General features: G+C 32.8%; 3 protein-coding genes across 3 annotated transcripts; 1 reads left to right on the forward strand and 2 right to left on the reverse strand.

The window, feature by feature from the left end:
- Nucleotides 1–10,384: 10,384 nt before the first annotated feature.
- Nucleotides 10,385–11,094, forward strand: LOC132054643 (protein RESPONSE TO LOW SULFUR 2-like). Its single transcript, XM_059446620.1, has one exon. The coding sequence runs from the start codon at nt 10,541–10,543 to the stop codon at nt 10,865–10,867; it is 327 nt and encodes a 108-aa protein (XP_059302603.1). The 5' UTR covers nt 10,385–10,540; the 3' UTR covers nt 10,868–11,094.
- A 4,639-nt stretch (nt 11,095–15,733) lies between these two features.
- On the reverse strand, nt 15,734–18,013 carry LOC132054644 (pathogenesis-related thaumatin-like protein 3.5). The gene is made up of 3 exons (XM_059446621.1): nt 17,118–18,013; nt 16,326–16,587; nt 15,734–15,986 (listed from the first exon to the last, which is right to left on the reverse strand). The coding sequence occupies exons 1-3, from the start codon at nt 17,803–17,805 to the stop codon at nt 15,830–15,832; spliced, it is 1,107 nt and encodes a 368-aa protein (XP_059302604.1). The 5' UTR covers nt 17,806–18,013; the 3' UTR covers nt 15,734–15,829.
- A 6,266-nt stretch (nt 18,014–24,279) lies between these two features.
- Nucleotides 24,280–25,493, reverse strand: LOC132054645 (uncharacterized). The gene is made up of 2 exons (XM_059446622.1): nt 25,265–25,493; nt 24,280–24,714 (listed from the first exon to the last, which is right to left on the reverse strand). The coding sequence occupies exons 1-2, from the start codon at nt 25,367–25,369 to the stop codon at nt 24,448–24,450; spliced, it is 372 nt and encodes a 123-aa protein (XP_059302605.1). The 5' UTR covers nt 25,370–25,493; the 3' UTR covers nt 24,280–24,447.
- Nucleotides 25,494–25,839: the final 346 nt, after the last annotated feature.

Raw genomic sequence — 25,839 nt, forward strand, 5'->3', positions numbered from 1 at the left:
AATGTAAGTGGAAAAGGAAAATGGTAAACAATCATGAGCTACCATTTTAGTATTTCTACACGCTCTTTTTCTTGTCATACTTAAAATTCCTACCGGTTCGTGGGTCTATCGTCATTTGAATCCCCACATTTGAACCCGTTTGCTCTCCCCAAACATCCATATGTTTGGTTTTCATATGACCATTTAGTGTACCCGTTCCACCATCCTTAATTCCTTGCTTAAAATAAATTTGTCCACATAGGGTAAATATTGGTTTTCCTATTCTTAGTCATAAATTTCCAAACTTTAGCTGTTGGCTTAAGAGTTCTAACGGTTTGTCTTGTGTATGTGATTGTGCGGGACATGTTATGGGATTTTCGGGGGGTTGTGTTTCATCATCATCATCTAAGTCTTTATTAAAAGTGTCGGTAAAATGTTATTGCATTGCCTCATGACCTAAAAGTGGATTATTATCCTCCAACATCAATGCCTAAATTAGGTGTTTCTTCTATAAAATAACCCACGCCTTACCACTACTACTACGGCAACGTCTTAATCTCTTTGACATTATTAAATAGAATTAATTTAAATCACAACAAATTAAATTGCTAGAATTAAATTGCGTAAATTAAATTTAAATTGCTAGAATTAAATTGCGAAAAATAAAGATAGAGTTGGAACGAAGGTACCAAATTGCCGAAGTTCCAACAAAGTGAAGGCGGCTAGAATTGCAAATCCACCAAAGTTATTGATTGTTGCAAAATCATAAAAATATTATAATTGCAAAATTAATATAAACTATAATAAGACTTTGTAATATTTATTTGAGAGAAATATAAAGTGACTAATTATTGCAAAGTAACTATAATTGAGAGATTAGAGAAAGAGAGAGTATTGGTGTGAATTAAAATGAAAATGAAGAAGGGTTTATATAGGGGTGAGGGATGGGTTAAAGTGTTAAAAAAAAAAAAGTTTGGGGGGTTGGGGGGGGCAAAAATTAAGTATTTGATCGTTTGGCAAAGGATTTTTGCAAATGGACGAGAGGGACAAATCCACCGTTTAACTTCCGGTTCAAAAAAATACAAATCATCTTCAATATTTGTGGGTGGGTCCATCTCAATTACACATGTGCCTGTGTAATTCTTTGGCTCCCAGAAATCATTTATGTGGCTAACAAATTTTGATTTGTTTTAGCTTTTCTTTTAAGCACTTGGAGGCCAAGTTTATATCCCTATAAGTAGAGGAAGTTGTTCTCATTTGTAGACACCATTTAACAAGATACAAGAATTATTCTCGGTCCCTTTCTCTTCTTTTTGTCTTTGTAGGTTAACATTTTCTATTTTTTTAGTTTTTCTTACTCCATAATGGAGTAATTTCTTTCTGTTGGGATAGTTGAGGAAGCTTGATATATTCATAATACTATCTCAATTTTTATATGTTCTTGGCTTGAAACTTTTTATTTATATTTCAAACTGTGCTAAATGATAGTCTTTAATTAAATATTATTATCACGTATATATACTTTATCTCTAAGTTATTCTTATATTAATTTTGTATTCTCACGAAGCAAAATTAATAGTTATGACTAATGAGTACAAAGTAGAGTGAGAGTAATTTTTAGTTACCTATTATTCCAAATCTTTTATCTTGCTTCTTTTAGTCCTAATTCTCACGGATGGATTAAGTCAAGCAAATTTGTTGATTCAAATAATCTTTGTCTTATTTCAGTTAGTCCGAATTCTCATGGAGGGATTAACTCAAATGAAATTATTGATTTGAGGAATCTTTATCTTATTTCTTTTAGTCCTAATTCTCACGGAGGGATTGATTCAAATAAGTTTATTGATTTAAAGGCTAATCGCAAGAGGTCTTTACACTTTTTAGCACAATTCAAGCAAAAAAATATTTCAGTTTAATCGTCACTAGTTTTAAACCAATTAATTGACATAAGCTCACGGAGTGTTAATTAATTATTTATTTCTTAATGTGAAAATATAATTGTATTAGCAATTAGCAATAAGCAATTATTCGTTAGAGAAATGCATGTAGAAACTGAGATCTTATCGTGAAAATATATCAAGTGAATTCAACAGTTCCCAACTCTTTTCATATATAACTTTTCCGGAAGTAATTTTTTTTTAATTTAAGTAATTTTAATTTCAAAAACACACCTTTCATCAATTTGATTCTCTCAAATAGTAACAAAAATTATACAAATGTGTAGCCTAGGTGGTTCCAATCTCTGTGGGACGATATCTTAAACTTTACTATAATTTGACAGAGTAAGAGCAGAAATTGATATACACATTAGCCTCGTCAGTTATGCCTTAAGGCATAATTAAGTTCTGCCTTATAAGGCATAACTAAATTCTTTCTTATAAGGCAGAACTTTCGTGAAACTTTGTCTTGCGAAAGTTTTTTTTTAACTGATTTGGGATTCGAACCTAGGACACAGGTATTTTCGGCCACTTTTTTAGGCGAAGGGAAAAAATTAAAGACCAGCGCCTTTGAAGGCCAATCCGTGCAAAAAATAAAATAAAATGAAGATTAGAATGAAGGACCACTAAGAGCCTGTTTGGCCTAGCGGTTTTGAGGCCAAAGCGTTTTTTTATTTTTTTATTTATAGAAAAAACACTTTTTCTGAATATTTGAAATGTTTGACCATTTATTAAACTTGCTTTTAAGTAGAAGCAGAAGCAGTTTTTCTGTGGTTGGGGGCGAAGCAAAAAAATTTTGCTTCTTGAAAAAAGCAAAAGCAAAAACAAAAGTAGAAAAATTATTTTTTCAAGGACAAAGATATCCCTACAATAAATACATATTTACCAAGTATATCTCTCATTAATCTATTAATTTCTAATTAATAATTCTTCGTGTTGAATTTTAATTTATGGAATGATTTTGAATTTTATTTTGGTTGTAGTTTTCTAATATTCAAATCACCGTGTTGATATGATATCAATATTTAATATTTGATTTTTCTTTATCTATGTATTATATTGATTGAAGATTTTAAAATGTACTTTTATATTTTAATTAAATAAAAGTAAAAACTTTTCATAATAGATATTCAAAATAGTTTCTCTCAATAAAATAATCTGGATAGAAAATTCATTGATACTTGTCTTTTTTCGTAATTTGACACTCAAAAACACTTTTTAAAGAAGACTAGTCTCTATAATCGTGCTTTGCACGATATTTCCTGTTAATCTCGATTATGCAAGGTACTTATTTATAATTACATATATTTATTCTATGAGGTGCAAAAATGTTACTACAGTATAATATAAGATTATATGCACTTAATACTTTTTAGAAAATGATGTTCTTGGTGTTTAGTTTTTTTTTTTCCCACAAGTGAAACACGTTGCGACTAAGATATTCAATATTAGGGGTTATGTAACGATATTTATTTATTGTTATTTACAAATATAAAAGTGTTGAGAGTTGTTAATAAACAAAATTAAATTATAAGAATATCTTAAAGTTTTAAGAACACTTTGTTTCCTGTCAATCCCAATAATAACAGGAAGATGTTAATTAGGTAATATTATTGCTAATTAAATTGCTTTGTTTAAACAAATATTCAAAGCCAATAAGCCATGCCATTAATTAAAAAATCGAACTTATGGACCAAATAAGATTTATAACACAAAGTGCAAAAAGTTTCCGTTGTATACTTGGATTCTTCGATGGCATTCTATTTCAAAACAGTAGGAGTAATTCCAATTGAAGTCAAAGTGGGCATTATTATAATTTTATTTAATATGAAACTAATCATTGAAGGATATTTTTGCCAACCAACACTTGCTTTTAGTGCGTTACCACGTTATCTACCCACTCATGTAATTTACTTGAAATTATTGAGTGAGTAGGAGGTTATACAAATATGTTATCTCGCCAAATAAATTTTATCAATCATTATAAATTTTGTGTAAAATATAGTAAATTTTAACTGCATTAATATTTTGCATTAATATTTTTAAAACATGTAGTTGAACTATGCAATAGAAATCAAAGTAGTAGAAATCAAACTTCATAAATTTCAGTTTTCTCTCATTCAAATTAATTGTAGAAGGCATGTGCCTATTTCGTTATTTGATATAGTTTGTCACACTATATATGTCCTAAAAAATATGAAGGCTTGTATCGTCTCCACCTTCGTTCTAGTGCGACGTTCAATTAAAAAAAGGGAAAATTTCAGAGACCTCCCCTTACGTTTTGCTTCATTTCAATGACCTCCCCTCACGTTTGCAATATTACGGCTACCTCTCCTATTTTAACTTTTGTGTAACATCTATTTTATTCTATTTTTTACTAATAAAAAAATAGTATATATGGTCTTATTTGCCCTCCCTAACAACATGCTCTTTTGGTTAAATTTTATTTTATCAATATCTTCTTGAAAAAGTTATTTCCTAGGAATATTAAAAGGAATACAATGGGTTATTCATCCGTTCCCAACATTATAATCAAATCTTAAAGGAATACAATGGGTTATTCATCCGTTCCCAACATTATAATCAAATCTTACTTCTACAATATAAAATCTGCATTGGAGAGAAATCAGATTCCACAAACGCTAAAATTAATCAAATCCCACTTATACAATCACATTACAATACACGACTATGTAACGATGTGCAAGAAGGAGAGAACAACAAGGAATCCTTTCAATATCCGATTAAATAAATGTGAATTTTCAGTTGCGCCAATACTCGATAAGGAGCTCGGTTTGTGTGAACTACATCTAAACCTATTTGTTGACACTACACAAGCTAGCTGAAAGCTAGTTCATGCTCATATCGTTAATTACACAAATCTATAATAATAAAGCCTTTTAGATTTTTGCACTTTAATTTGTCTTATTTTCTCAAACAAATAGTTGAGCTATCACAATGGAGAAAAAGAATCAGAATGGAGCTTTACCATTTTTCTTTTTTGAAGCAAAAATGAAAGTGGATGAACAGGGATGGAGAATGACATAAATTGCTGGCAATACGTCATGCATTTATATTTTAATATACAAAATTTAGTTTCAAAAAGGCAAAACATGGTTGATGAAGAGGAAAAAAGGTAAAACGCTGGGAACAGGTGAATAAACCATGGTATTCCATTTTAATATTTCTGGGAAATAACTTTTCAAGGAGATATTGATAAAATAAGATTTAATCAAAAGAATTTTATCTTTGGCAGGGCAAATCAGTCCATATATACTATTTTTTTTATTAGTAATAAATAGAATAAAATAGTTGTTACAAAAAAAATTAAAATAGGGGAGGTAACCGTAATATTGCAAATGTGAGGGGAGGTCAGTGAAACGAAGCAAAACGTGAGGGGAGGTCTCTGAAATTTTCCCTTAAAAAAAATAGGATAAATCTACCGTTAATTTTAGAAAAACTTATAAAGATAGTAGGTCTCTTTATCTTTTTTTTTTTTAATCATTTTTTAAAAAAACATAAAAAAATGCATACGTCTCTTTAGTTTTTATTACTATCAAGAAGGACTTATAAAAATAGTATGTCTTTTTAGTTTTACAATAATCCTAACTTGTACAAACGTAATTGGTCAAATCTTTTACTAAAATAAAAAGGATTATATGTCATCTCTAAAGACTTATTTCAGCACGTAAATTGACTTTAAATTGTACTAATAGGTAAAGTCCAAGATATTAGTTACTTGCTTTTAGGTTTATAGTTTTACGATGTCTCTTTAGTTTCACAATAATCCTAACTTGTGCAAACGTAATTGGTCAAATCTTTTACTATAATAAAAAGGATTATATGTCATCTCTAAAGACTTATTTCAGCATGTAATTTGACTTCATATTCAAATACTAATAGGTAAAGTTGTAGATATTAGTAACCAGCTTTTAGGTTTATAGTTTTAGATTTTTTGGTTTAAGGGTAGAAAAGTCATTCAATATTTGAAGGATATTTTGGTCAACCAAGATTTGTATTCATGCTTTTATAATAATATAGAAGATTAGCCAAACACAATCTACTTATTAAAAGCGGTCAAAGGCATTTTTCTAATGAATTAGCCAAACACAAACTGTTTCTCGTCAAAAATACTTTTTCAAAAAGCACATCTCAAATTAAGCAGATTTTAGCCGCTGGACCAGACAGGTTCTAATTCAGTGGCATGCAACAATTGAGTTTGTTTCAGATTGAATTGTGAAAAACATCAATTGCATCCTCAGTAAGAAAAAATAAAATGAAAAACAGGAAGAACGTGTTGTGGGAAAATCTTTTTTCTTCCTATGGTCGTCCCCCCTAAATTTTTAGAATTTAATGAATATGTACGCTAATAGGACCCGTTTGGCCCTAAGAATTTTTCATTTTTTTCTAAAAAAATTTTCACTTTATTTGGAAGTCAGCTTTTGGCCATGAAAATTTCAAATACAATTGGAGTTGTATTTGGAATTTGAAAAACACCTAAAAATATGTTTTCATTTTTTTCATTTTCAGTAAATTCAAACAACCAAATATTCTTTGCAAAAACTATAACCAAACACAACTCTATCTCCAAATCCAACTTCAAAATTCCAAATAAAGTGAAAAATATTTTATTTTTCATGGCCAAATGCCTACTGAATCTCTACTTATGAATATTTAGAGAATTGGTCCGCAAGCAAAGAAACAACTAAAGAGTTTTCTCATCTAAATCAAAATTTTAAAAAGTAATAATGATTTTCATAATTAAATAATGAATAAAACACTCCGGTTGTTCAAAGGAAATTATTGAAAGGAATAAAATATCAACCAAATAGAAGAAATGCCGGTTAATTTTATTCTTTTTTCTAGCTTTTTCATTTCCCTTAAGTGACATTTATAGCTCGATCTTTCTAATAATATCCAGTAATGAGAATTAATTACAGTACATGATTAAAGAAGTCAGAGCTCAGAACGTATGTGGAATGTATAGTGATGAAACTTTTGAAGTATGAACTAACCGAAGTGGGAATTGGAAAGTTAGATGAAAGAAAAGTAGCATTTAGATATTTGAATTATGGTGGATTTTATTTCAAAACACTGCTGGAACTGTTCATGTGGGGACTATAAAATGTTATCGAGCATATTTCAGACCCAACTTAGCAAAATATAGGTCCCTAATTTCAAAATATTTTCTTGTAAACCTTAGTTGAGACGTAATTTTCCAACGACATATCTTTTTTTGATTTAATGACTTAATTATGGAAGTTCACCAAACTTTGTTGAATCTGCGGTTTGATAGAAAGTCCCAGTCCACGTGGGTATTGGCTGTCACAAATCATTAATTAATGAATCAATGCACATAAATATATGTGACGTTATTTATGAGAAAAAAATATTTATATTTGATGCTTGTATCAGATTCGGGTTCATTTGGTAGTAGAGTTATATAGGTATTAATAATATATAGACGAGTTATGAGAGAATTTATGTGCTATTTTATGCATGGATTAATTATGCGGGCCTAGATTCATGTCGTACTCCCTCCGTTCCAATTTGTTTGACACTTTTCGCTTTTTAAGAGTCAAACGAGTTGTTCTTTGACCGTAATTTTTTCATATGTCTTTTAACTATTTTAAATTGTTAATAATCATGGTGGCTTATAATACAATAGTTTTTACTTACTTTCCAGATATGTAAATTTTATTTCAAAAAATCTAAAGATTCTATGTTCAAACACCCAGTCAAAATTAAGAAGTTTGACTTTCGAAAAGCGAAAAGTGTCAAACAAATTGGGATGGAGGGAGTATTAATTATTCCGTCTTCTATCCTGTATAAATAATACATAACTCATAACTTATGGAGTACAGAAATTAGGTATGCAAGTTTCTAAGTTGCAAACCAAACACCGTATATTAGGTATATTGAATTTTATACATAGCAAAAGAATGCTACCAAACATGGTATTTATTACTTATACAAAATTTAATAAATGAATAAGTTAGTACCTAATCAGTTAACAAACGACCCCTAAGTACATAACATGTTTAAACATTAAAGATGAATTTAGTTAGGTTTAAACATTAAGCTAGTCCTTATCAATGGTGAAATTAGTATAGTGAATGCTATAGGCCATATGCAATTCTAATCGAGTTGTTGCGAGTCCTTATCAACGTGTAGTGCATGCTATAGGCCAATCAGATCCCGTGGTCTAGATTCCATTGGAAGTAAGAGTTTTATAAGTTGGCTTATGAACTTTTGAATTTGGGTAACTTCATTTTGTCTTAAAATAAGCTCAAAAAAATAATTGGACCCATTTAACTTAGTTTATCTAAACGGTACATAAGTCGTAAACGACTTCAAGCCAAAAAAAATAAGTTTACTACCCCAACTTATTTTTTTCGAATTATAAGCAAATTTTATAAGCCAATCCAAAACGGGCTCTAATTATATCCTATGAACTTTCAATATAACTTGTGCACTTCCACGGTCTACTTCCATATAACCGTAAAAGTATCATAACATGTTTAAAATTACAAATTTTATAAATTAACTTTGTATACGTCTCTTGATATATGCAAAACCTGACAGGGTAAGATCAAATGAGCACGAGTATGATAGTCTTTCTTTTAGCACAGGGATTGCTTGTTGTGGCGATCCGAGAAAAGAGAAGTAAATGCTGTCCGTGTATCCGACCAAACCTCGTTGACGTTAACCCGTCTTCGCCAAGTCAAGTTCTCGTGGCCGTTAGTCCGGCTTCTTCGTGTCCGAATTGAACGTGCGTTAGTCCTGTTAATCGCGAACCGCCACGCGTCAAGACCGTTCGCCATTTTATACCGACAACCGTATGGGTGTCGACCTCTGCGGTCCTCTATCTTATCCTTTTAGGTTTCTTTATTTCAAAAGGCTTTGTGTAGTATGAAAGGCCTATTGTATGAAACTATAAATAAGACATTTCCCTACTATTAGGGGTTAGCTTTTTGAGATCTAGAACATTGTAATAGAAAATATATACATTGAAGCTTTCTCTCTTTTGGTCCGGATCAGTGGCATTTTGATCTTGCTTATTCATTCAACATTGGTTAATTTAATCATCAATATCGACATATTATTTCAAGGCATTTCCACATATACTCATATATACATATTATCGCATACGAATTCATACATATTCCACATCAACCCAAAATAGATTAAAGTTTATCCACATATCCTATACCTCATCTATAAATTCAATTGATTACCTAAATTCGGGGTAAACAACTTTAGTTATGTGCTAATCTTGTTTTTTTTTTTTTTTTTTTTTTTCCTTTCAAAACTTCATATATATCTAGTCAAATACCTTCGTATATACAAACTTATAATATAATATAAAATATAATCGAGGGAGGATATGAATTGTAAAGAAGAGAGTATGAACAGTCCTCGAAATTGAGGTGAGGCATGGTTGCATTTTCTCAACACATTTTCGTATCCGATGACGCACGCACTATAGAAAAAACAGTCATGAGTTGCGCCGGGTGATTCGTAACGTGGAGTAGTGGACACTGACCTGTTTGTATTATTATCAATCCACAACACCAGATTTTCTTCTCAATAATTATCGCTATTTAAATGGAGTATTTCCAAACCAAAGGCAGAGCAGAGGTTCAACAATTGTTGCGATCTAAAAATATGTTTAATATATATATTACCTGTATAACAAGTAAATACGACCTGATGAAAAAAAATAATCTTTATTTATAATTTATATAACTTAAACTCTCTTAAGGAAAACAACTTGTTTCGATGATTATTGCCCATTATATTGTATCATATTGTTACTTCTTTCAAATATAATATTTGTCTTGATTGTTACTTAAATTTTATTGCATCATATTATTAAATACTCGGGTCTTGGATGTTATGTAACGATGACAAATGCTATTTTTTTTTTTATGACAGGGAACCCTCAGCCGCAACCCTTCGGGTGCGCATAGGGTAAACCCAGCCTCCCCGTAATAATAGCTCGCAAACCACACAGAGAGGATAACCCGCACTAGCACGCCCCGTGCGACGAGCTCGACCCAGAAGGCAAATCCCCTGCTATCGTAAGCAGGGGGTTTCGAACCTGAGACCTCCATTATGAAAGCCTCATGCTCAACCAACTGAGCCACCCTTGCCGGTGATGACAAATGCTATTTTATGTAATGATCATTGTTACTACTTTTTTTTATGTAATATTATAAGCTTACAACAACAACAACAACCGAATGTGATCTCACAAGTGGGGTCTGGGATCTATAATATTGTAAGCTTATTTTTCAGATTATCGGTGCATAGTATTATGAAACGACGGACAGCAATAGAGTCTATTTAAATATCATATTTATCGAAATAATAGAATAAAATACAATATAAACAACATGATACATAATAAAATGATACTACGACCATCCAAACAACCTGCGACTAAGGTGCAAGATACATTGAACCTGGACATACTCACTATAGGTGTATAAAACCTCCCCCAACTCCACCGTTTTTTCTCATCACTTCCAAACCACAAAACAAAGCTACCTTCATTCCTCCTAAACCCCGGTTTTCTTGGATATCCTAAGGAGCAAAATCATTCATTCAACAATAAAAAAATGGCCTCAACCATAGCACTACCCTTCTCAACCCAATCAAAACCCCACCACCACCTACCGGAATCCAATGTGCTCAGAAAAAGAAACGAAGAGTTAGAGAAGGAATTAAAAAAGAGCGTAGAAAGGGAAGAGAAAATGAAAGAAGAGCTGCAAAAAACATGGAAAAGGTTAAAGGTGGCTGAAGAGGCTGAGGAACGACTTTGTTCTCAGCTAGGAGAACTTGAAGCTGAGGGTGTGGGCCAAGCACGGGCTTACAGGGCCCGTTTGATCAATTTAATGGAACAGCTTTCACAGGCACAAAAACTTCTTCAATCAAATTCTCAATGATCGTTGGAAATATTGGCCTTGAAATAATATCCCAATTTTTAGTGTAATTGAAAAATTAGTGTACCATATATGCATGGCATGGACCTAGCCTAGGTAGTTTTTTTCATTTTCTGGGTGTTGGTGTTTAATTTTATTTTCCCCCTCCGAGGTGTAGTTGGAGTTTTTCTTGTATATTACCTTAATAATTGTCTTCTTCTTAATGGTATTGTACGTGAGGTTAAAACTTACTCCTTCCATCTCAATTTATGTATTATTTTTTGCTTTTTGAGATTTAAACTACTGAACTTTGACCAACATGTGAAAAAAATGGCAGCTTACAGTACTTTTCGTATAATTTTTGAATAATTAAATTTTAATTTTAAAACATTGAGTTGATCTAATTCAATTTAGCTTTGAACGTTTATCAATTTGACTCTCAATAAGCGAAATTATCACATAAATTGGGAGGGAGGGAGTATATTATTTCCAGTGCATGATCTGATGGTGATTGTATATTTCTGTAAAAAGATCTTGCCTAATTGATTTTTCTTCAGATAATCAATAACGTTTATAGGAAAGTCGGCAATAGTGATCAGGAAATTCAAACTCAACTTGTTACATTTCAAGAATTGTTCGTTATTCAAACGTTTTACATTTCAAGAATTGTTCGTTATTCAAACGTTATTATTCTCCAATTTTTTTCAGCTATTATTCTCCAATTCAGATAATAGGAATTTTAGGCGGAGAAGAATTAGTCACGACTCACATGTACTACGCAAGGAATATTGAGCATCATCAGCAAGAAGCTGGCTGGACAGGGTTAGGAATTTATCTGGAATAGATGTTACGTGATGAACTTATCTTATACATATGCCAGGGGAAAAAGCTTCCTATTCAATACACCGCAAATCACTGTATACTTTTCACTTCCCCTAAAGAAAAAAAATCTTCTGACGTTAAAATATTGTGTGTTAGGATTTACTTCTAATCCATTTCATATGACACAGTCTCTTTTAGTCCGTTCAAAAATGAATTATATCTTTCTAACTTTAGAAGCAATTTAAATTAATTAAACTTCACAAAATTTTATATATAGTCACATAAACATCAATAAAGGGTATGTATCTTGCCAAATCAAAATTTCACATGTTGTTTGGCTGAGAACTTGAGATGACGAGCATAAGATTCTGGACAACAAATCCATTTCTAATTCAGTGACAGATAAAAGAGCCCCATCACCCTCCACCCATACACCCACCACACGTTTTATTTTATTTATTCATCATTGCTTTTGTCTTTGAAGTATATATTGATTGTGATTATAATAAGTGTTCCTCCACTCTTATTAACATTTTACAAACTCTAAAATTAACCATTCTAAAGGCCAGTAACTTTTTATAAGCTCTAATTAACCAATCTAAAGTTCATAATAAAAGTGCTTGTTGAAGTCTTTTCGGAAAATCAAAACCAAGGGCACTTGAACTGAAAAACAGTTTGGTTTTCTATAAATTAAAACAAACCAAAGCTAACATAAAACTATCTCACACAAGTTTCCAAAAATATAATATAAAAAAAACTTTTCTAAAATATTTTTTTTTTTAAAATACACCCATGTACATATGTACGTGCCTACGTATAAATCAAATCAAGACAAGTAGGGATGCTCTGAAATCAGTGGTTGAGGCATCAAGATCTGACTGACTTCCTAATGATCGCTTTGCAAAAAATTAATTTTATTAATACAGTAGTCTGTTCTTTTATGGTAGCAACTTTATGTAGTCGGTACTTGATGAACATTAATTTAGACCAAAAATAATTTTTCTTAAAAAGGATCTGCACTACACAATAATTCATCGTAAGAGCATCTCATGTGCGCACCCACAAAGGGAAAATATATTTCCAAAAAAAAAAAAAAAAGTAAATCTTTACAGCTGGCCCTTTCTTTTTGGGTTAAGTTTTATTTTATTCACCATATCAGAAGAACGATTTTCCTGAAGTAGTATACAATTATTACTACTAGTTGTATAATCATGCATGTGTTTTCTAATCAGGTAGAGGCCAAACATCATAAATGACTTTGTATGATTGAAGCCACAAAGCGTAAAAACATTGTCGAATTAAGGTCTAGATTCATGCAATTTGTGATTTAATCTGCTGTGGTAACTTAGATGTCAACTGTTTTGCAGTAATTTGCTTTGGTAATACTCCCTCCGGTTCACTTTACTTGTCATTCTTAAAAAAAAAAACATGTTCTAAAATAGTTGTTATTTTAGAAACCAAGAGATAATTAATCATTAGTTTTGATTACCTTTACCCTTACTCAATAAATGTGAAGAGAGATTAATGTGGTGAAAAAGAGAGTAATAAAAATATTAAATTGAGATAAAATAATACAGAAGGATAATTTAATCAAATTATCCTGTTAGTTAATGTTTTCTCGTGGCTTGAAAAAAAAAAGAAAAGAAAAAAAGACAAGTGAAGTCTACTTAAATTGTTCTGTTCCACGTAAATGGGGACTGTTGATGGTTTTTCATTTGATTCGCCTGCAGAAGCTTCCAAAGAAGGTGACGGTAGAGAACGAACTAGAGAATTTATTTTATACAATTAGTATAAAAATAATTCTGAATACTGTATAACAATCATAGTTAGAGGTGGAGCTAAGATTTAAAGTTTATGATTTTGAAATTTTAGCTTTTTTAATTTATTAAATTCTAAATTAATAATGTATACGTTTTCAATCAATTTTTAAGACAAGTACATTGTTTGGATCAATATTTGTGATCTGACCACAGTTAAAGCATTGATCTAACTAATTAAATCTAAATCATTAATTTTAAAATAAGATATGTGTCCCTCATCCAAGTAGGAACTTGGGAAATGGAGAAAGCGAGAAACGGAGAGGAACCGGATGCATGATTATGTGCCTCGGAGAAAGAGGGCCCCACAAAAGCCCCATATTTGCAAGAAAATAGCCAAGGCGATTTAAATTAATTCACCTAGCAGGTCATTACACTAATTCACAGCATGTTACCTTAATAGGCTCAAGTATGGATGAACAATAGAGATGGATATTATTTTCTTTTTCATTTTCATTGTAAGGATTGCATGTGAGTTAATTGAATGCTTGTCCGAGTTTAACGCAGTACCACAATCAAATTCTCTGACATACTTAATATTCAATGTAAAAAACTATTTACTAAAATAATGTTAAAAACAGTACATAAGAAAAAGAGTCAATGTGTCCAGAAGCAAGAAACTACTTGTATTTTTTTTTTCAAAGAAAAGGTGGGCCTGGTATTGTTTGGCTCTAAATTTTTCAAAGGTGTAGACATCGAAATTTTACCGTATTTGAAATAGAACTCTACAAGACGAGTTCAATCCATCTTCGAACTCTAATGTCCATTAGGGTTTCTTGGAGGCTTACTTATCCTAAACCCTCCGGTCACTGAAACTTATATAAGGGACACATATTCCCTTGGAAAGGCATCTCAAATATCCCATAAACTCTTGGTATTTACAAAGAGATCAAGATCTCAAATATCCCATAAACTCACTTACATTCAAGAAGAGGTCCATACAGACCGTGATATTTCTTGACAACCAAAGACTTCAAGAAGATCCACAATATCCTTTCATCGAGATCAAATACATCCCAAGAAAGTCCACATATCCAAATCCAAATCATCCTACGTTCGAGAAATAGCTACTAACGGCTTGAAAAAACGGAGAAATATTAAAGAGAGAATCAAGGAAGTAAACATTTTGTACCCGCAATATTCATCAATAAAATCTCGGGACTTTATATTTTGTTTGTGGTTGTAATTTATTTTCGCATGTTAAAATTGTTGCAAACAAATTGGCACGCCCAAGTGACCAAATCGCCCTTCATCTCTTCTCTCAAATGAAAATCGCAAAAACGCAAGAATGGACGCAAGTGATCCGGGCAACTCGACCTGTAATCTAAGAAGACTAATTTTCGGTAAAGTTAGTCTATTCGAGTTTGTGGGAATTGGGTTTCACTTAATTTATTAATATTAAAGTCCAAACAAGTTTGTTCTACATGGATTTAGTGCTACTCTTCTGATGAAAAGGGAGATGATTTCAATCCCTTTTCAGAGTGAGTGTATTTAGTCTTACAAAGCAAAGGCTAAAAGACTGCCCAAAAAAAAAAAAAAAAGAATCAAAACGGAATGCTTCAAAAAAAAAAAATGAATTGGAGCGTTGACCTTCACATTCCGAATTGGAGATGGAAAATTAAAGAAGTATGGTGAGGGACTGTTGTCATCTTTACTGTTACTTCAAATCGTGTCTTCAATTTCGGCGAACCCCCGACAAGATTTGAAGTAAGGGCATTTGTAGACATCGAAATTTTACCGTATTTGAAATAGAACTCTACAAGACGAGTTCAATCCATCTTCAAACTCTAATGTCCATTAGGGTTTCTTGGAGGCTACTCTACCCTAAACCCTAGATTAAGCTTATATAAAGGGACACACATTCCCTTGAAAAGACATCTCAAATATCCCATAAACTCTTGGTATTTACAAAGAGATCAAGATCTCAGATATCCCATAAACTCATGGGTATTCAAGAAGAGGTCCATACGTGGCCGGATATTTCTTGACAACCAAATACTTCAAGAAGATCCACAATATCCTTTCATCGAGATCAAATACATCCCAAGAAAGTCCACATATCCAAATCCAAATCATCCTACGTTCGAGAAATAAGCTACTAACGGCCCTCGAATTACGGAGAAATATTAAGAGAGAAGAATCAAGGGAGTAAACGGTATTTTTTATTTATCAATAAAATATATGTTTCTTCATATTTTGTTTGTGGTTATAATTTATTTCTGCATATTAAAATTTGTTGCAAACAAATGGATGCACAACTTTTTCTTTAGGTAACATTCTTGTCTGGTCTTCTTATCATGCATCCAATTGAATTTCTGAATGTGTCCTCTTGTAATCCGATTGATGTTTAGAGATATAAGCTGGAAATTAGCAGCACAATCAGCATTGGCAAAGGCAAGAGAATATTCGAAGATGAAGCCACCCCTGCAAACTTTCCAGTTTTATTCTCTTCAATAGGCCTAGTCGCCGGAGCTGTTGATGCTTCTTCATTTGGCCTCTTTACCCTGTTTCAAAATCCAACTATTACTGCTAAATCGGCGGGGGGGGGGGGGGGGGGGGGTGGAGGCAGGGGTGGTTCTCCCTCCGTCTCAATTTATGTGACGCTGTTTGATTGAGCACGAAATTTAAGAATGAAAGAATTTTTTTTGAAACTTGTAGTCTAAAATAAATCATAGACATTTGCGTTTCTATAAATGATCTCATTAACGGTAAATTGAGAAGTTTAAAGTTAAATTATTATTACCTAATATAGAAATTCTTTTTAGAACTGACTAAGGAAAAAGTGCTTAATAACTTGAAAAGAGCGAGTACTACATAACATGAAGAAAGATTAGAGATATTACCCATTCATTGGACAAAAGATGATTGCATAGTCATTAGCCTTGCAGGTAAAAGTACTGGTGCCATCATCAAATGCATAGCTATAAGCCCTTGGACAAGCATTCTTAAAGATGCTGGAATAGAAAGATGGTTTGCAAGTCGTTGGATTTGCAAACTGTCCTGCACAACAATATTGGTCTAAACCAAAGGCCTCACATGCACTCTTGCAAGCTACCACATTTCCTGCTCCATCTCCACCTACCAGTTGAAGTTCTTTTGGACAACCTGTTCCATTTTTAGATCAATGAATTGTTATTTCTTATGTGTAAATTAATGCTTCTAAAGTAACTCAATCTTGTGATAACATTTTAATCCCAAAATAGTTAGGTTCGGGCTATATGAATCCTATTCAGATTATTTATTATGTTTAGACTACTTTTATGTTGGTTGGCCATCAATCTATAGTGTCCCTCTTCCTTTCCTATTGGCTATCAGCCTCTATTCCTGATGTGAACGACCATTTTCTTGAAACTAATATGTTCCATTAGTCAGACTTTATACACTATATAACAAATAGTTGAACCTCAAGATAGAAAGCAGAAAAACGAACTGACCGACTATTGCAAGCACATAAATAGACAATTATGGGTAGTTCAGATGATCGTCTAGTTGGTCTCCTTCTTGGGATCAAGAGTGTCAGTACTGAAAAGGCCCTGGCATTACCTCCAGAGGGGAAGGTTTAGAAGAGATGAAAAAACCTAGCGACTGTTGGTCGGGACATACAAACAATTTTTTATGCTACTTTGAGAACATACCCATGTTAAGATTGGAGAGGCAGCCAGTGGCATTGCATCTTCCGTTGACTCCTTGAGGGATTGCAACCATTGGCAAATTATAGCCATCAACAATACTAACGTCATAGAAATCTTTGTTGTCTCCCGTGCCTAAAGTTATCTCGAAGAGGGAGGCAGGTGGGGTGGCACCAAGCCCGCTACACTCGAGCTTCCCACCACAATCGCCTGTTTGACACGAGCCAACACCCGATGCATCAAAAGTGCATCCAGTTCTAGCCCAAATGCGACCTGACCATCCAGCTACAGTTGGAATTGTGATGCTTTGCCCTGCATCTAATCGAAAGCCAGTCGTGGGAAGTGGAGGGGTTCCCGCGCCAGCCAGCGTACCAGGCCATATTGTAAAAGGACAGTTGTTACTAATAATGAAATTGTACGCAAAAGAGTACGAAAAAAACGTGCACAAAAGCAATGAAATTGAAAGCTTTTTACAGGAAATTATGTTCATGAACATATTATTATGGCCTTTCTTTTTAAGTGTTTGGCTATGTCCTGTCTTTCTGAGAAATAGAATAGGGGCAGGCAGAGGGTCCAGAATAGGAAAAAATGAATCATCGTGACATATTTGTATGTCGAAGGATTCAACAAAAAAGGATTTTGAGCATATTGGATGCAAAATCCAGTGTGAAGTAGCTTTAATTTGCAAATTCATTAGCCGCAAATCTCACATTTGGGTTTAGCATTACTTTAGAGTAGCCTCAATAAGAAGCAATTCCTTTCTTTGGAAATTTAAGGATGCATGTCCACTGAAACAAGTACTCCATCCGTCTCATAATAAGTGTCATCTTAATAAAAACCAAGCATATTAAGGAATCAAATATGCAATATAAAGTTTACCAAATTACCCCTTTATAACCTTTTTTCTCTTGATTAGAACATGCACAAGTAGTAAACCTTTTGACATTGCGAATTCAACAATACCAAGTTACTATGTGCTTTTTCCAATCATCATTTAAATGTTACTTTAACTTGTTATTTTTTGTCTAAGAGAGATTGGTAAAAACTAGTCAATTTTTGTCTTGATTTCTTAAGGTGACACTTATTATGGGACGGAGGGAGTATTAAACACAAAGAGAGAGAGAGAATCAACATATAGAATCATAGGATTTCCCCAATAGCCTATGCTTCAGACATCTTGTAAGCGAATCAATTTCGTTTAGTGTGCAGAAATGTACAATCATATGAAAAGGCTACCTAGATTCCTCAGAAATTGTATAACCGACAACATTAAAGGGCACGTTAAGCAAGCGACCAAAAAAAGAATTTTCCTAGCTTCTTGCCACTTAAGGGAATAAATAATGTAGTCTTCTTTTCTGAGCGTGGTGCAAAGAGAAATAGGCAAATTATTGGCCTTGTCCGAGAATTATCACTACTAAAAAACAGTCGACGGCCCGCGTCGGGTTTTTTAATGAAACCGACAGAAAATTAACGCAACACAGTCCGTCAGTTTATATTACGTCGCTTTTAGAAAATCCAAGGATTGCGTCGTTTTTTTGCTACATACAGTGTCGGTTAAGACGTCCGTCGGTTTTAAATCCGAGAATATAAAATATTATAAAAAACAGACGGACAACGTCGGTTTTATATTTTTATTTATTTATTTATTTTCCTTCAATATTTTATATTTAAAAAGAAATAATATAAATTTTATTAAAAACCGACGGACTGCGTCGGTTATATATTTAATTTATAATTATTTTTTTTTAGAAAATCGACGCAGTCCGTCGGTTTCCTGGAAAAAAATAGCAGCAAATTGCTACATTTTCTGCAGCCACACCAGTACAAAATCAGCACTAACATGCTGCCAAATCAATTCTAAATGAGCTACAACACATAAAATCACCCTAAGTAACAATCAAACACTATCTAAACACATCAAATACGATCTAAAAAGACCATAAAAGTTCAAAATATTCAAATGATTCCACCAAAAGTACCATTAACTAGTTTTAAAGTGAATGTTTTACTATTTTCCATGAAATGAGAACAATCTAGCTTTCCAACAGTCATCCAACCAGACATCATCCCATACACCAGAAAATCGTTAATAGTCCACATTAAAGAAGCACACAAACTGAAATTTGTCTTAGTTGATACATCATATGTCACTACACCTTCACACAACAATTGTTTTAACTCATCAATCAAAACTTTTGGATTACGGGGACCAAGGATAATACAATTTAGGAATATGTAGGGACTTGTCATACACATCTCAGGTGGGAGATTATACGGAGTAAGAAATACAGGCCAACAAAAATAGGGTGCAGCCGAAACAGAGTATGATGTGAAACCATCTGCACACAAACCCAAACGAATGTTCCTTGGTTCACTAGCAAGAGGTAAATAATGCATTGCCTTCATTGGAGCCATCTTCCCGGTAGGAGCCTGCCTAAAACACGCATGTCCACACAACTTACATTCATTTAAATCAACGTCTTGCTTATAGAACAATATACAACCATTTGGACAACAATGAATTCTATCATATGACAATCCTAACTTGGAAACCAATCTCTTTGCTTGATAGTAACTCTTAGGTAGGTCAAATTCCGGACTAACTAGTTCCTCCACAAGCTTAATCATTGAGTCCATAGCAGCTTCAGCAACAGTCCAATTTGATTTGATGTTAATCATTCTAATTATGTAGGTAAGAGTATTTCTGAGAACTTTATTAGTGTCGTCCGATGAAGTGCTTTCTTCATTGGCGTTCTTTTTGGTCTCTATACTCTGTAATAGCATGTACAATTCTTGAATATCTAAGTTATCTAAGTGAAATAGCTTTCTTTATCATCCAATGAGCATCTTAGAACTTTATTTTCTGAGAACAACTGCCTTCCAAATTTTCTGTCTTCCTTGTGTTGTTCAAAACCTTACACTTTTTTTTTTCTTAAATTCTTTTCGGTGGGGGTGAATTTATGAGAAAACAAGAACCGGAAAACACCTATCCTTTCTGAGGTGGTGTTGAAGAAACACATTCGGGAAGCTTTGAGTTTGTAGAAACTTAACGACTCTTCTATAAACATAAGATTTGAGCAAAAGCTACTGGGTTCCCATGAACCCACACGTAACATGTTGGATCCGCCCCTGCTTCAACCGGCCAATACAAATGGAGGTGGTTTTTGGAATGTAACCCAAGCCACGCAACGCACGCTAAGTAAACATTAGTATATTCACCACCTTATCAGAACTTGTAAAGGTTCCATCAAGTAAACTAATCAACAATACTGCTTAGTCTTGATAAATAGAGTATGATATACACTAGAAGAAGAGCCTTTTTTATTGCTTTCTGAAATGAAACTATAATTCATTTGTCCATCTGTAAGTTCTGCAATAGGACACAAATGAGACAAACCAGCAAGTTAACATCAATCCTGGCTACCTTTGACAACTGATGATTAAGCAGCCAAGAATTAAATCAACACAATGCCTTCGACTTACATGATATTTCTAGTTACCAATTTGCCTCTATTTTTCAGGCAGGTGGTTTATCGGCCTTCAAGAACTGTAAATACTACATTCCAAGGAAGTACATACTACCTACAATCAAAGACAATTTCCTAAACAAAAGTGAAATAAAGTATTGTTTGCAGTGCCTGATTTGCTATAGGCATAATCCAGGGAAGCAAATGTGGGTATTCAGATAATAACGATAGAGAATGACCAGGAAAATAAAATGTCTACTTTGGGTAAAAAAAAGTGTTCACTTATTAAATCAAGAAACAATTAACCTTATCTTTCCAGATTTGCCCCTATTAAATGTTATGTGATCAAATCCCAATGCCTATTTAATTAGGGGTAGTTTAGTCAATTTACATATTTTTTTCTTGAAGTGAGTAGTTTTTTAAGGGGTGTGCAAATGACTAAGTGAACTCCTTTTTTGATCGGAAGGGAGTATCATCGGATTCCCTCTAATACCTCAATGACATAAATCTTTCACCTTCTCTATCGAATTTTCATTCCTGGAGTCTGGTACCATTATCTGTTCTCTAAGTGGACTACCAAATATTACAGAATATTTACCATCATACTATATTAAAAGTGGGAAGCCACAAAGTTAAAAATTGGATTACAAATATATCCTTCAAAAGTTAATTGACCAATTATAACCTCCTATTAAATATTAATTTTTGGCTGCATTAGATTTGGTAATTAATTAAAATTCAATCAATATTTATCGAATTTGAAAAAGAGTCGGAAGAAATGGTTCGAGCCTCTTATTTCTATTAAATGATATAAAATTATTGCTATTCTAAATGCGGTTAATTGGAAATAATAGTTGGTGTTTCACCTCTTAACTAAGGACTTTTGGTTTGCTTTAAGGAAAAATTTCAGAAATATACAATTTGGTCACTTATATTGCAAAAAAAATAGCCTAAAACTTACATTGCAAACCCTTGGCCCAAAAACACTTTAATTATATAATATTATATACACGAAAATACACACGTTACACATACACGTATATACAAAAGATAATTATACAATATTATACACGACACGTATACACATTTATACAATATATAGGTAGTATATAACTGTATAATTATACATGTACTTATATATACACTAAAAATATAATTATATATATTATACACGAAAATACACACGTATACACATTTATACACAATTATACAATATTGCATAATGTGTAGGTATATCCACTAAAAATATACTTGTACAACATATACACAAAAATACGCACTTATATACATTTATACACAATTATACTTGGAAGATGATATTTTTCTTAAATTATTATACCTCACAACAAATCAAATGGTTAGTAGAAACATGAAAATATTTCTCCACCGATAGATTGTCATCAGAGGAGGCCAGAAAGCCAAACCAGAATCACCCAAAGCTGGAAGCCAGGGAAAACAGCGGCAAAAATAAAAACACTGGCCAACAAGAGCAGGGATGGAATATAGAAGAAGATAATACTTACTGATGCTTTACAAAGTTGACCTTCACCCCAGGAAGTTTGGAAAACCCTGGGGAGGAGGGCAGAGAGAGGGGAGGAGGAGGAGAAGGGAGTGGGTCATTTTTTGTAAGATTTGAAAATATTAGTTAATTTTGGTAGTATTGTTACCCTAATTAACATACAGCGTAATATATGAGCCATCATGTCTTCTCCGTCGGTTAAAGTCGTCAACTCATATAAATACACTTTAAAAGAAGAAGTATAGCACACCTATGATCATTTTAATTCCTGCATTAATTTGTACACATGTGCCTTATTTCAATGAGGAAGAAATAAACAGTATATGATTCATTTGAATCGAACACAAAACAGATAGATACATTGTACTGTTAGGTTGCACGTATCCATATTGTCCTTCATCATTAAAAAAGTATTAGAACCCCTATTAAGTGTTGAATTTTAACTACATAAATGTAATTAACTGAAATCCTATTCAATGACAATTATAAACGTGTAAGCCTTTTCACTTCCCAACCAAGGACTTTTGATTTGCTCTATGATCATGCCTTCTTCATTAGTTAAGGAAGTTATCAGCACCTATATAAATGGACATTTACCCCAACCATCACCATAAGAAATTTAGTTCCTTTCAATTTCACTTTGTCTTACCATGTGGCTTCAAAATCAATCAGCAGTCAGAGGTACCCTTCCATTTTTATTAGAATATTTATTTCTTAAGATAATCAAATTTATTTTCCTCTCTTAATGTTTAGTTGATCTATCATAACATTCAATCTGCAACTTGATTTTATTCGATAGATAAAATATCACAGTAATCGATTTTTTCGTAAATCATATCGGTTAAACTTCCTAAAGAGGAAAACGACAATGTTTTTGTTTAGCGAATCCGTATAAAATGAATACCAACTATTCTTATCATCAGACTTTTGCCTTTTCCTAGGAATTATCGTTTCATTAGTGGCAAGTGCATTTGGGGGACTATGAGGCGAGATATAGTGACTATTGCAGCAGTTTTTTTCTCGATGATTTTCGGGACATCAAAACAATACCACATAAGAGATTCGTCTCAAAATTTTGTGCTAATATGTTGATTGCAAATTGAATAGCAATGGTCATTACATTTGGATTATGCAAGTTTATTGGCTTCAGATGTGATTCTTGAAGACTACGTGCTTCATTTTCCGTTGTTTTTTATTTCTTAATTCTTTTTTATTCTTGTGAATTCATATCATTATTAACATTTTCTCCTTTGTAAAATGAAATGCAAGATTTGAATGCATTTTTGGCAGAGCATAATAGCTAGATTATTAATTTTTCTTTGATTACAGTGTTAATTTTTAAAAGATTGCTACAAAAAGAAAAAAAGAAAAAAAAAAAAAAGGTAACCCCGTCCAATGAATTTATTTTGCGCTACTCAATGTCACCTTTTAAGAAAAATATAAAACTAATATAGCGAAATATTTCTTCCTTTGAATTAGCTACATAAGATCAGCATTCACCATCCTCTCTTCTTTAGCTTTTAATCTATTACTCAAACACAACTTATTTGACTCTTATGTAATTTTTTAAAATCTTTTTATTCATTGATACGAGCTACACGCGCAAAAAGGGAAAAGTTGAAAGGCCTCATTTTCCATAAAAAGTTAAAACGATTTTTAACCTTCAAGAAAATATTACTACAAAACGTTTTTGTACAAAGATAAAATTAAACATTCTACTAAAAATAAGAAAAAAAATCAGCATATTAAAGTAGGCACATTAAAACAGCTCTCTCCACTTCCTTTAATAAATTGAGTCATTAATCTTCTACTGCTCTTTATTTCACATTTTACTAATTACACCTGCACTCTTTAACCTTCGCATATCATATAACAATGATCTCACACTTTCACTATTATGTCGTTTTTAAAGTTTGCACCAAATAACATGAGACAAATATACATACGCACGTATCCAGAACTAGTTAAAGAATAAGCATGGATGGGTAATTTAGCATTATTTTTCCTCAAGTAACGCTAATTGAATCCATTTGATACTCATAACGAGTACTATCGGGAGCACTGTTATATTGGTTTGAGCATAGTAACCGTGACAATGAACACCGCGTGTGCAATTACATTGTAGTTTTGCAGAATGTTTAAATAGGAACCACAAAAATAACATAAAAAAGGCGAACAGAAATACAAGAATGTTTTTATTTTTATTTTTTATACTATTGTTGTTTAATTAAGTAGTGGAGCCTCAACAAATCAATCAACTAACTAAACATATTTTTGAAAATAAATCTCAAGCCCATTATTTATTTATACATTGATTAACAAAGGGATGATTAGCACTTTTAAGAATTATTTACTGGGCAACAGTTTCAGCCTCTTTTGGTTTTTCTTCAACCTCTTTCTTTTCTTCAGCTGGCTGTTGCTCCTTGGGCTCTTCTTTCACAGCCTCAACTTTGACTTCCTCTGTTGGTTTGGCTGTTTCCTCCTTGTTTACACTTTCTGCTTCAACAACAGCCTTTGTCTCTGTGGTTACTTCCTCAATCTTTGGAGCCTCTGCTGCTGGTTCTGACACATCAATCAAAGGCTCTTCCTTCTTGGTTTCCTCTCCATCCTTTTTCTCCTGATGTTATTATCACAAAGAAAATCAATAAATACATTTCAATTTGCATCAATTTCGTTATGAATTTCATATATATTAATCTGCAATTGATGTTTCAAGGAATATCTTAACATATGTGATTTAGAAAAATGACAACGGTTTTATAATACTCATTTAGAGATTGTTGATTGCCAAAAATATGTCGACACTAGAAATCTACCCTTTTGCCGTAGGTTCAATCATGTATATAGGTGCGACTATTATATGCAGTCTTACATTACATTTCTGCAAAGTGCTATTTTCATGAATCCCTAACATCCTGATCACACAACGATAATTCTTACTGTTGCATCAATCACCACTTCTTGCATCATGTATATATATTTCAATATATTCTTTAAAAAATAACATGTATAATTATTTATTAAATAGTGCATGTTCCTAATTGACTATATTTAAATTCTGGATCCGCCTACGAGCAGAAGCAACATATATACTCGATACATTTGTCCATACAAACCTTAGCGAAATGCAAGAATAATAATGTAAGTAATATGAAAAGCGCACATACCTGAGGAGTTGTCTCACCCTTGGGAGAGACGGGGTCCTCAGCGGGGACAGGGGCAGGGGCCAAGTCCCTGTCCAAATCCTTAGGTCTGCTCGCACAGGCGCCCATGGTTGTCTGAGGCGAGCGAGCTAGAAGAGATGGACAAGAAATGGGATTGAGAGAGAGAGTAGTATTATTGAGGAAATCAAAGCTGAGAGGCTTGTTAACTTGTTTGAGGCTGATTTCAGAAAGAGGACAAAATTCAGGTTTTATAGATAGGCCTCCTCATTTGTTGTTGTGGACAGAATAGAAGAAAGGATTTCTATCGTCGAAACATGCGGACATGTTTGTGGAAATTGTGTAATAATTGACATTATTTCTAGGGCCGCTGGCTGATTGTTAGGCAAAGTGGAGGCCTCGTTTTAAGAGTGCGTTATTACGGTTGGTAGATAATTCATGTATTTTTTATTTTTTTTTAGAAACATTTGGTATCCAAAATCCATCGATTCGTGTAGAATAGTTTGGAAATGATTTGAGTTTATACTTCAATCAATTCCCAACAAAATAAGTCTCACTCCGTTTCGTAGCATATAAGCTCT

The sequence above is a fragment of the Lycium ferocissimum genome, chromosome 4 (assembly GCF_029784015.1).
Source record: "Lycium ferocissimum isolate CSIRO_LF1 chromosome 4, AGI_CSIRO_Lferr_CH_V1, whole genome shotgun sequence".
Taxonomy (NCBI): Eukaryota; Viridiplantae; Streptophyta; class Magnoliopsida; order Solanales; family Solanaceae; genus Lycium; species Lycium ferocissimum.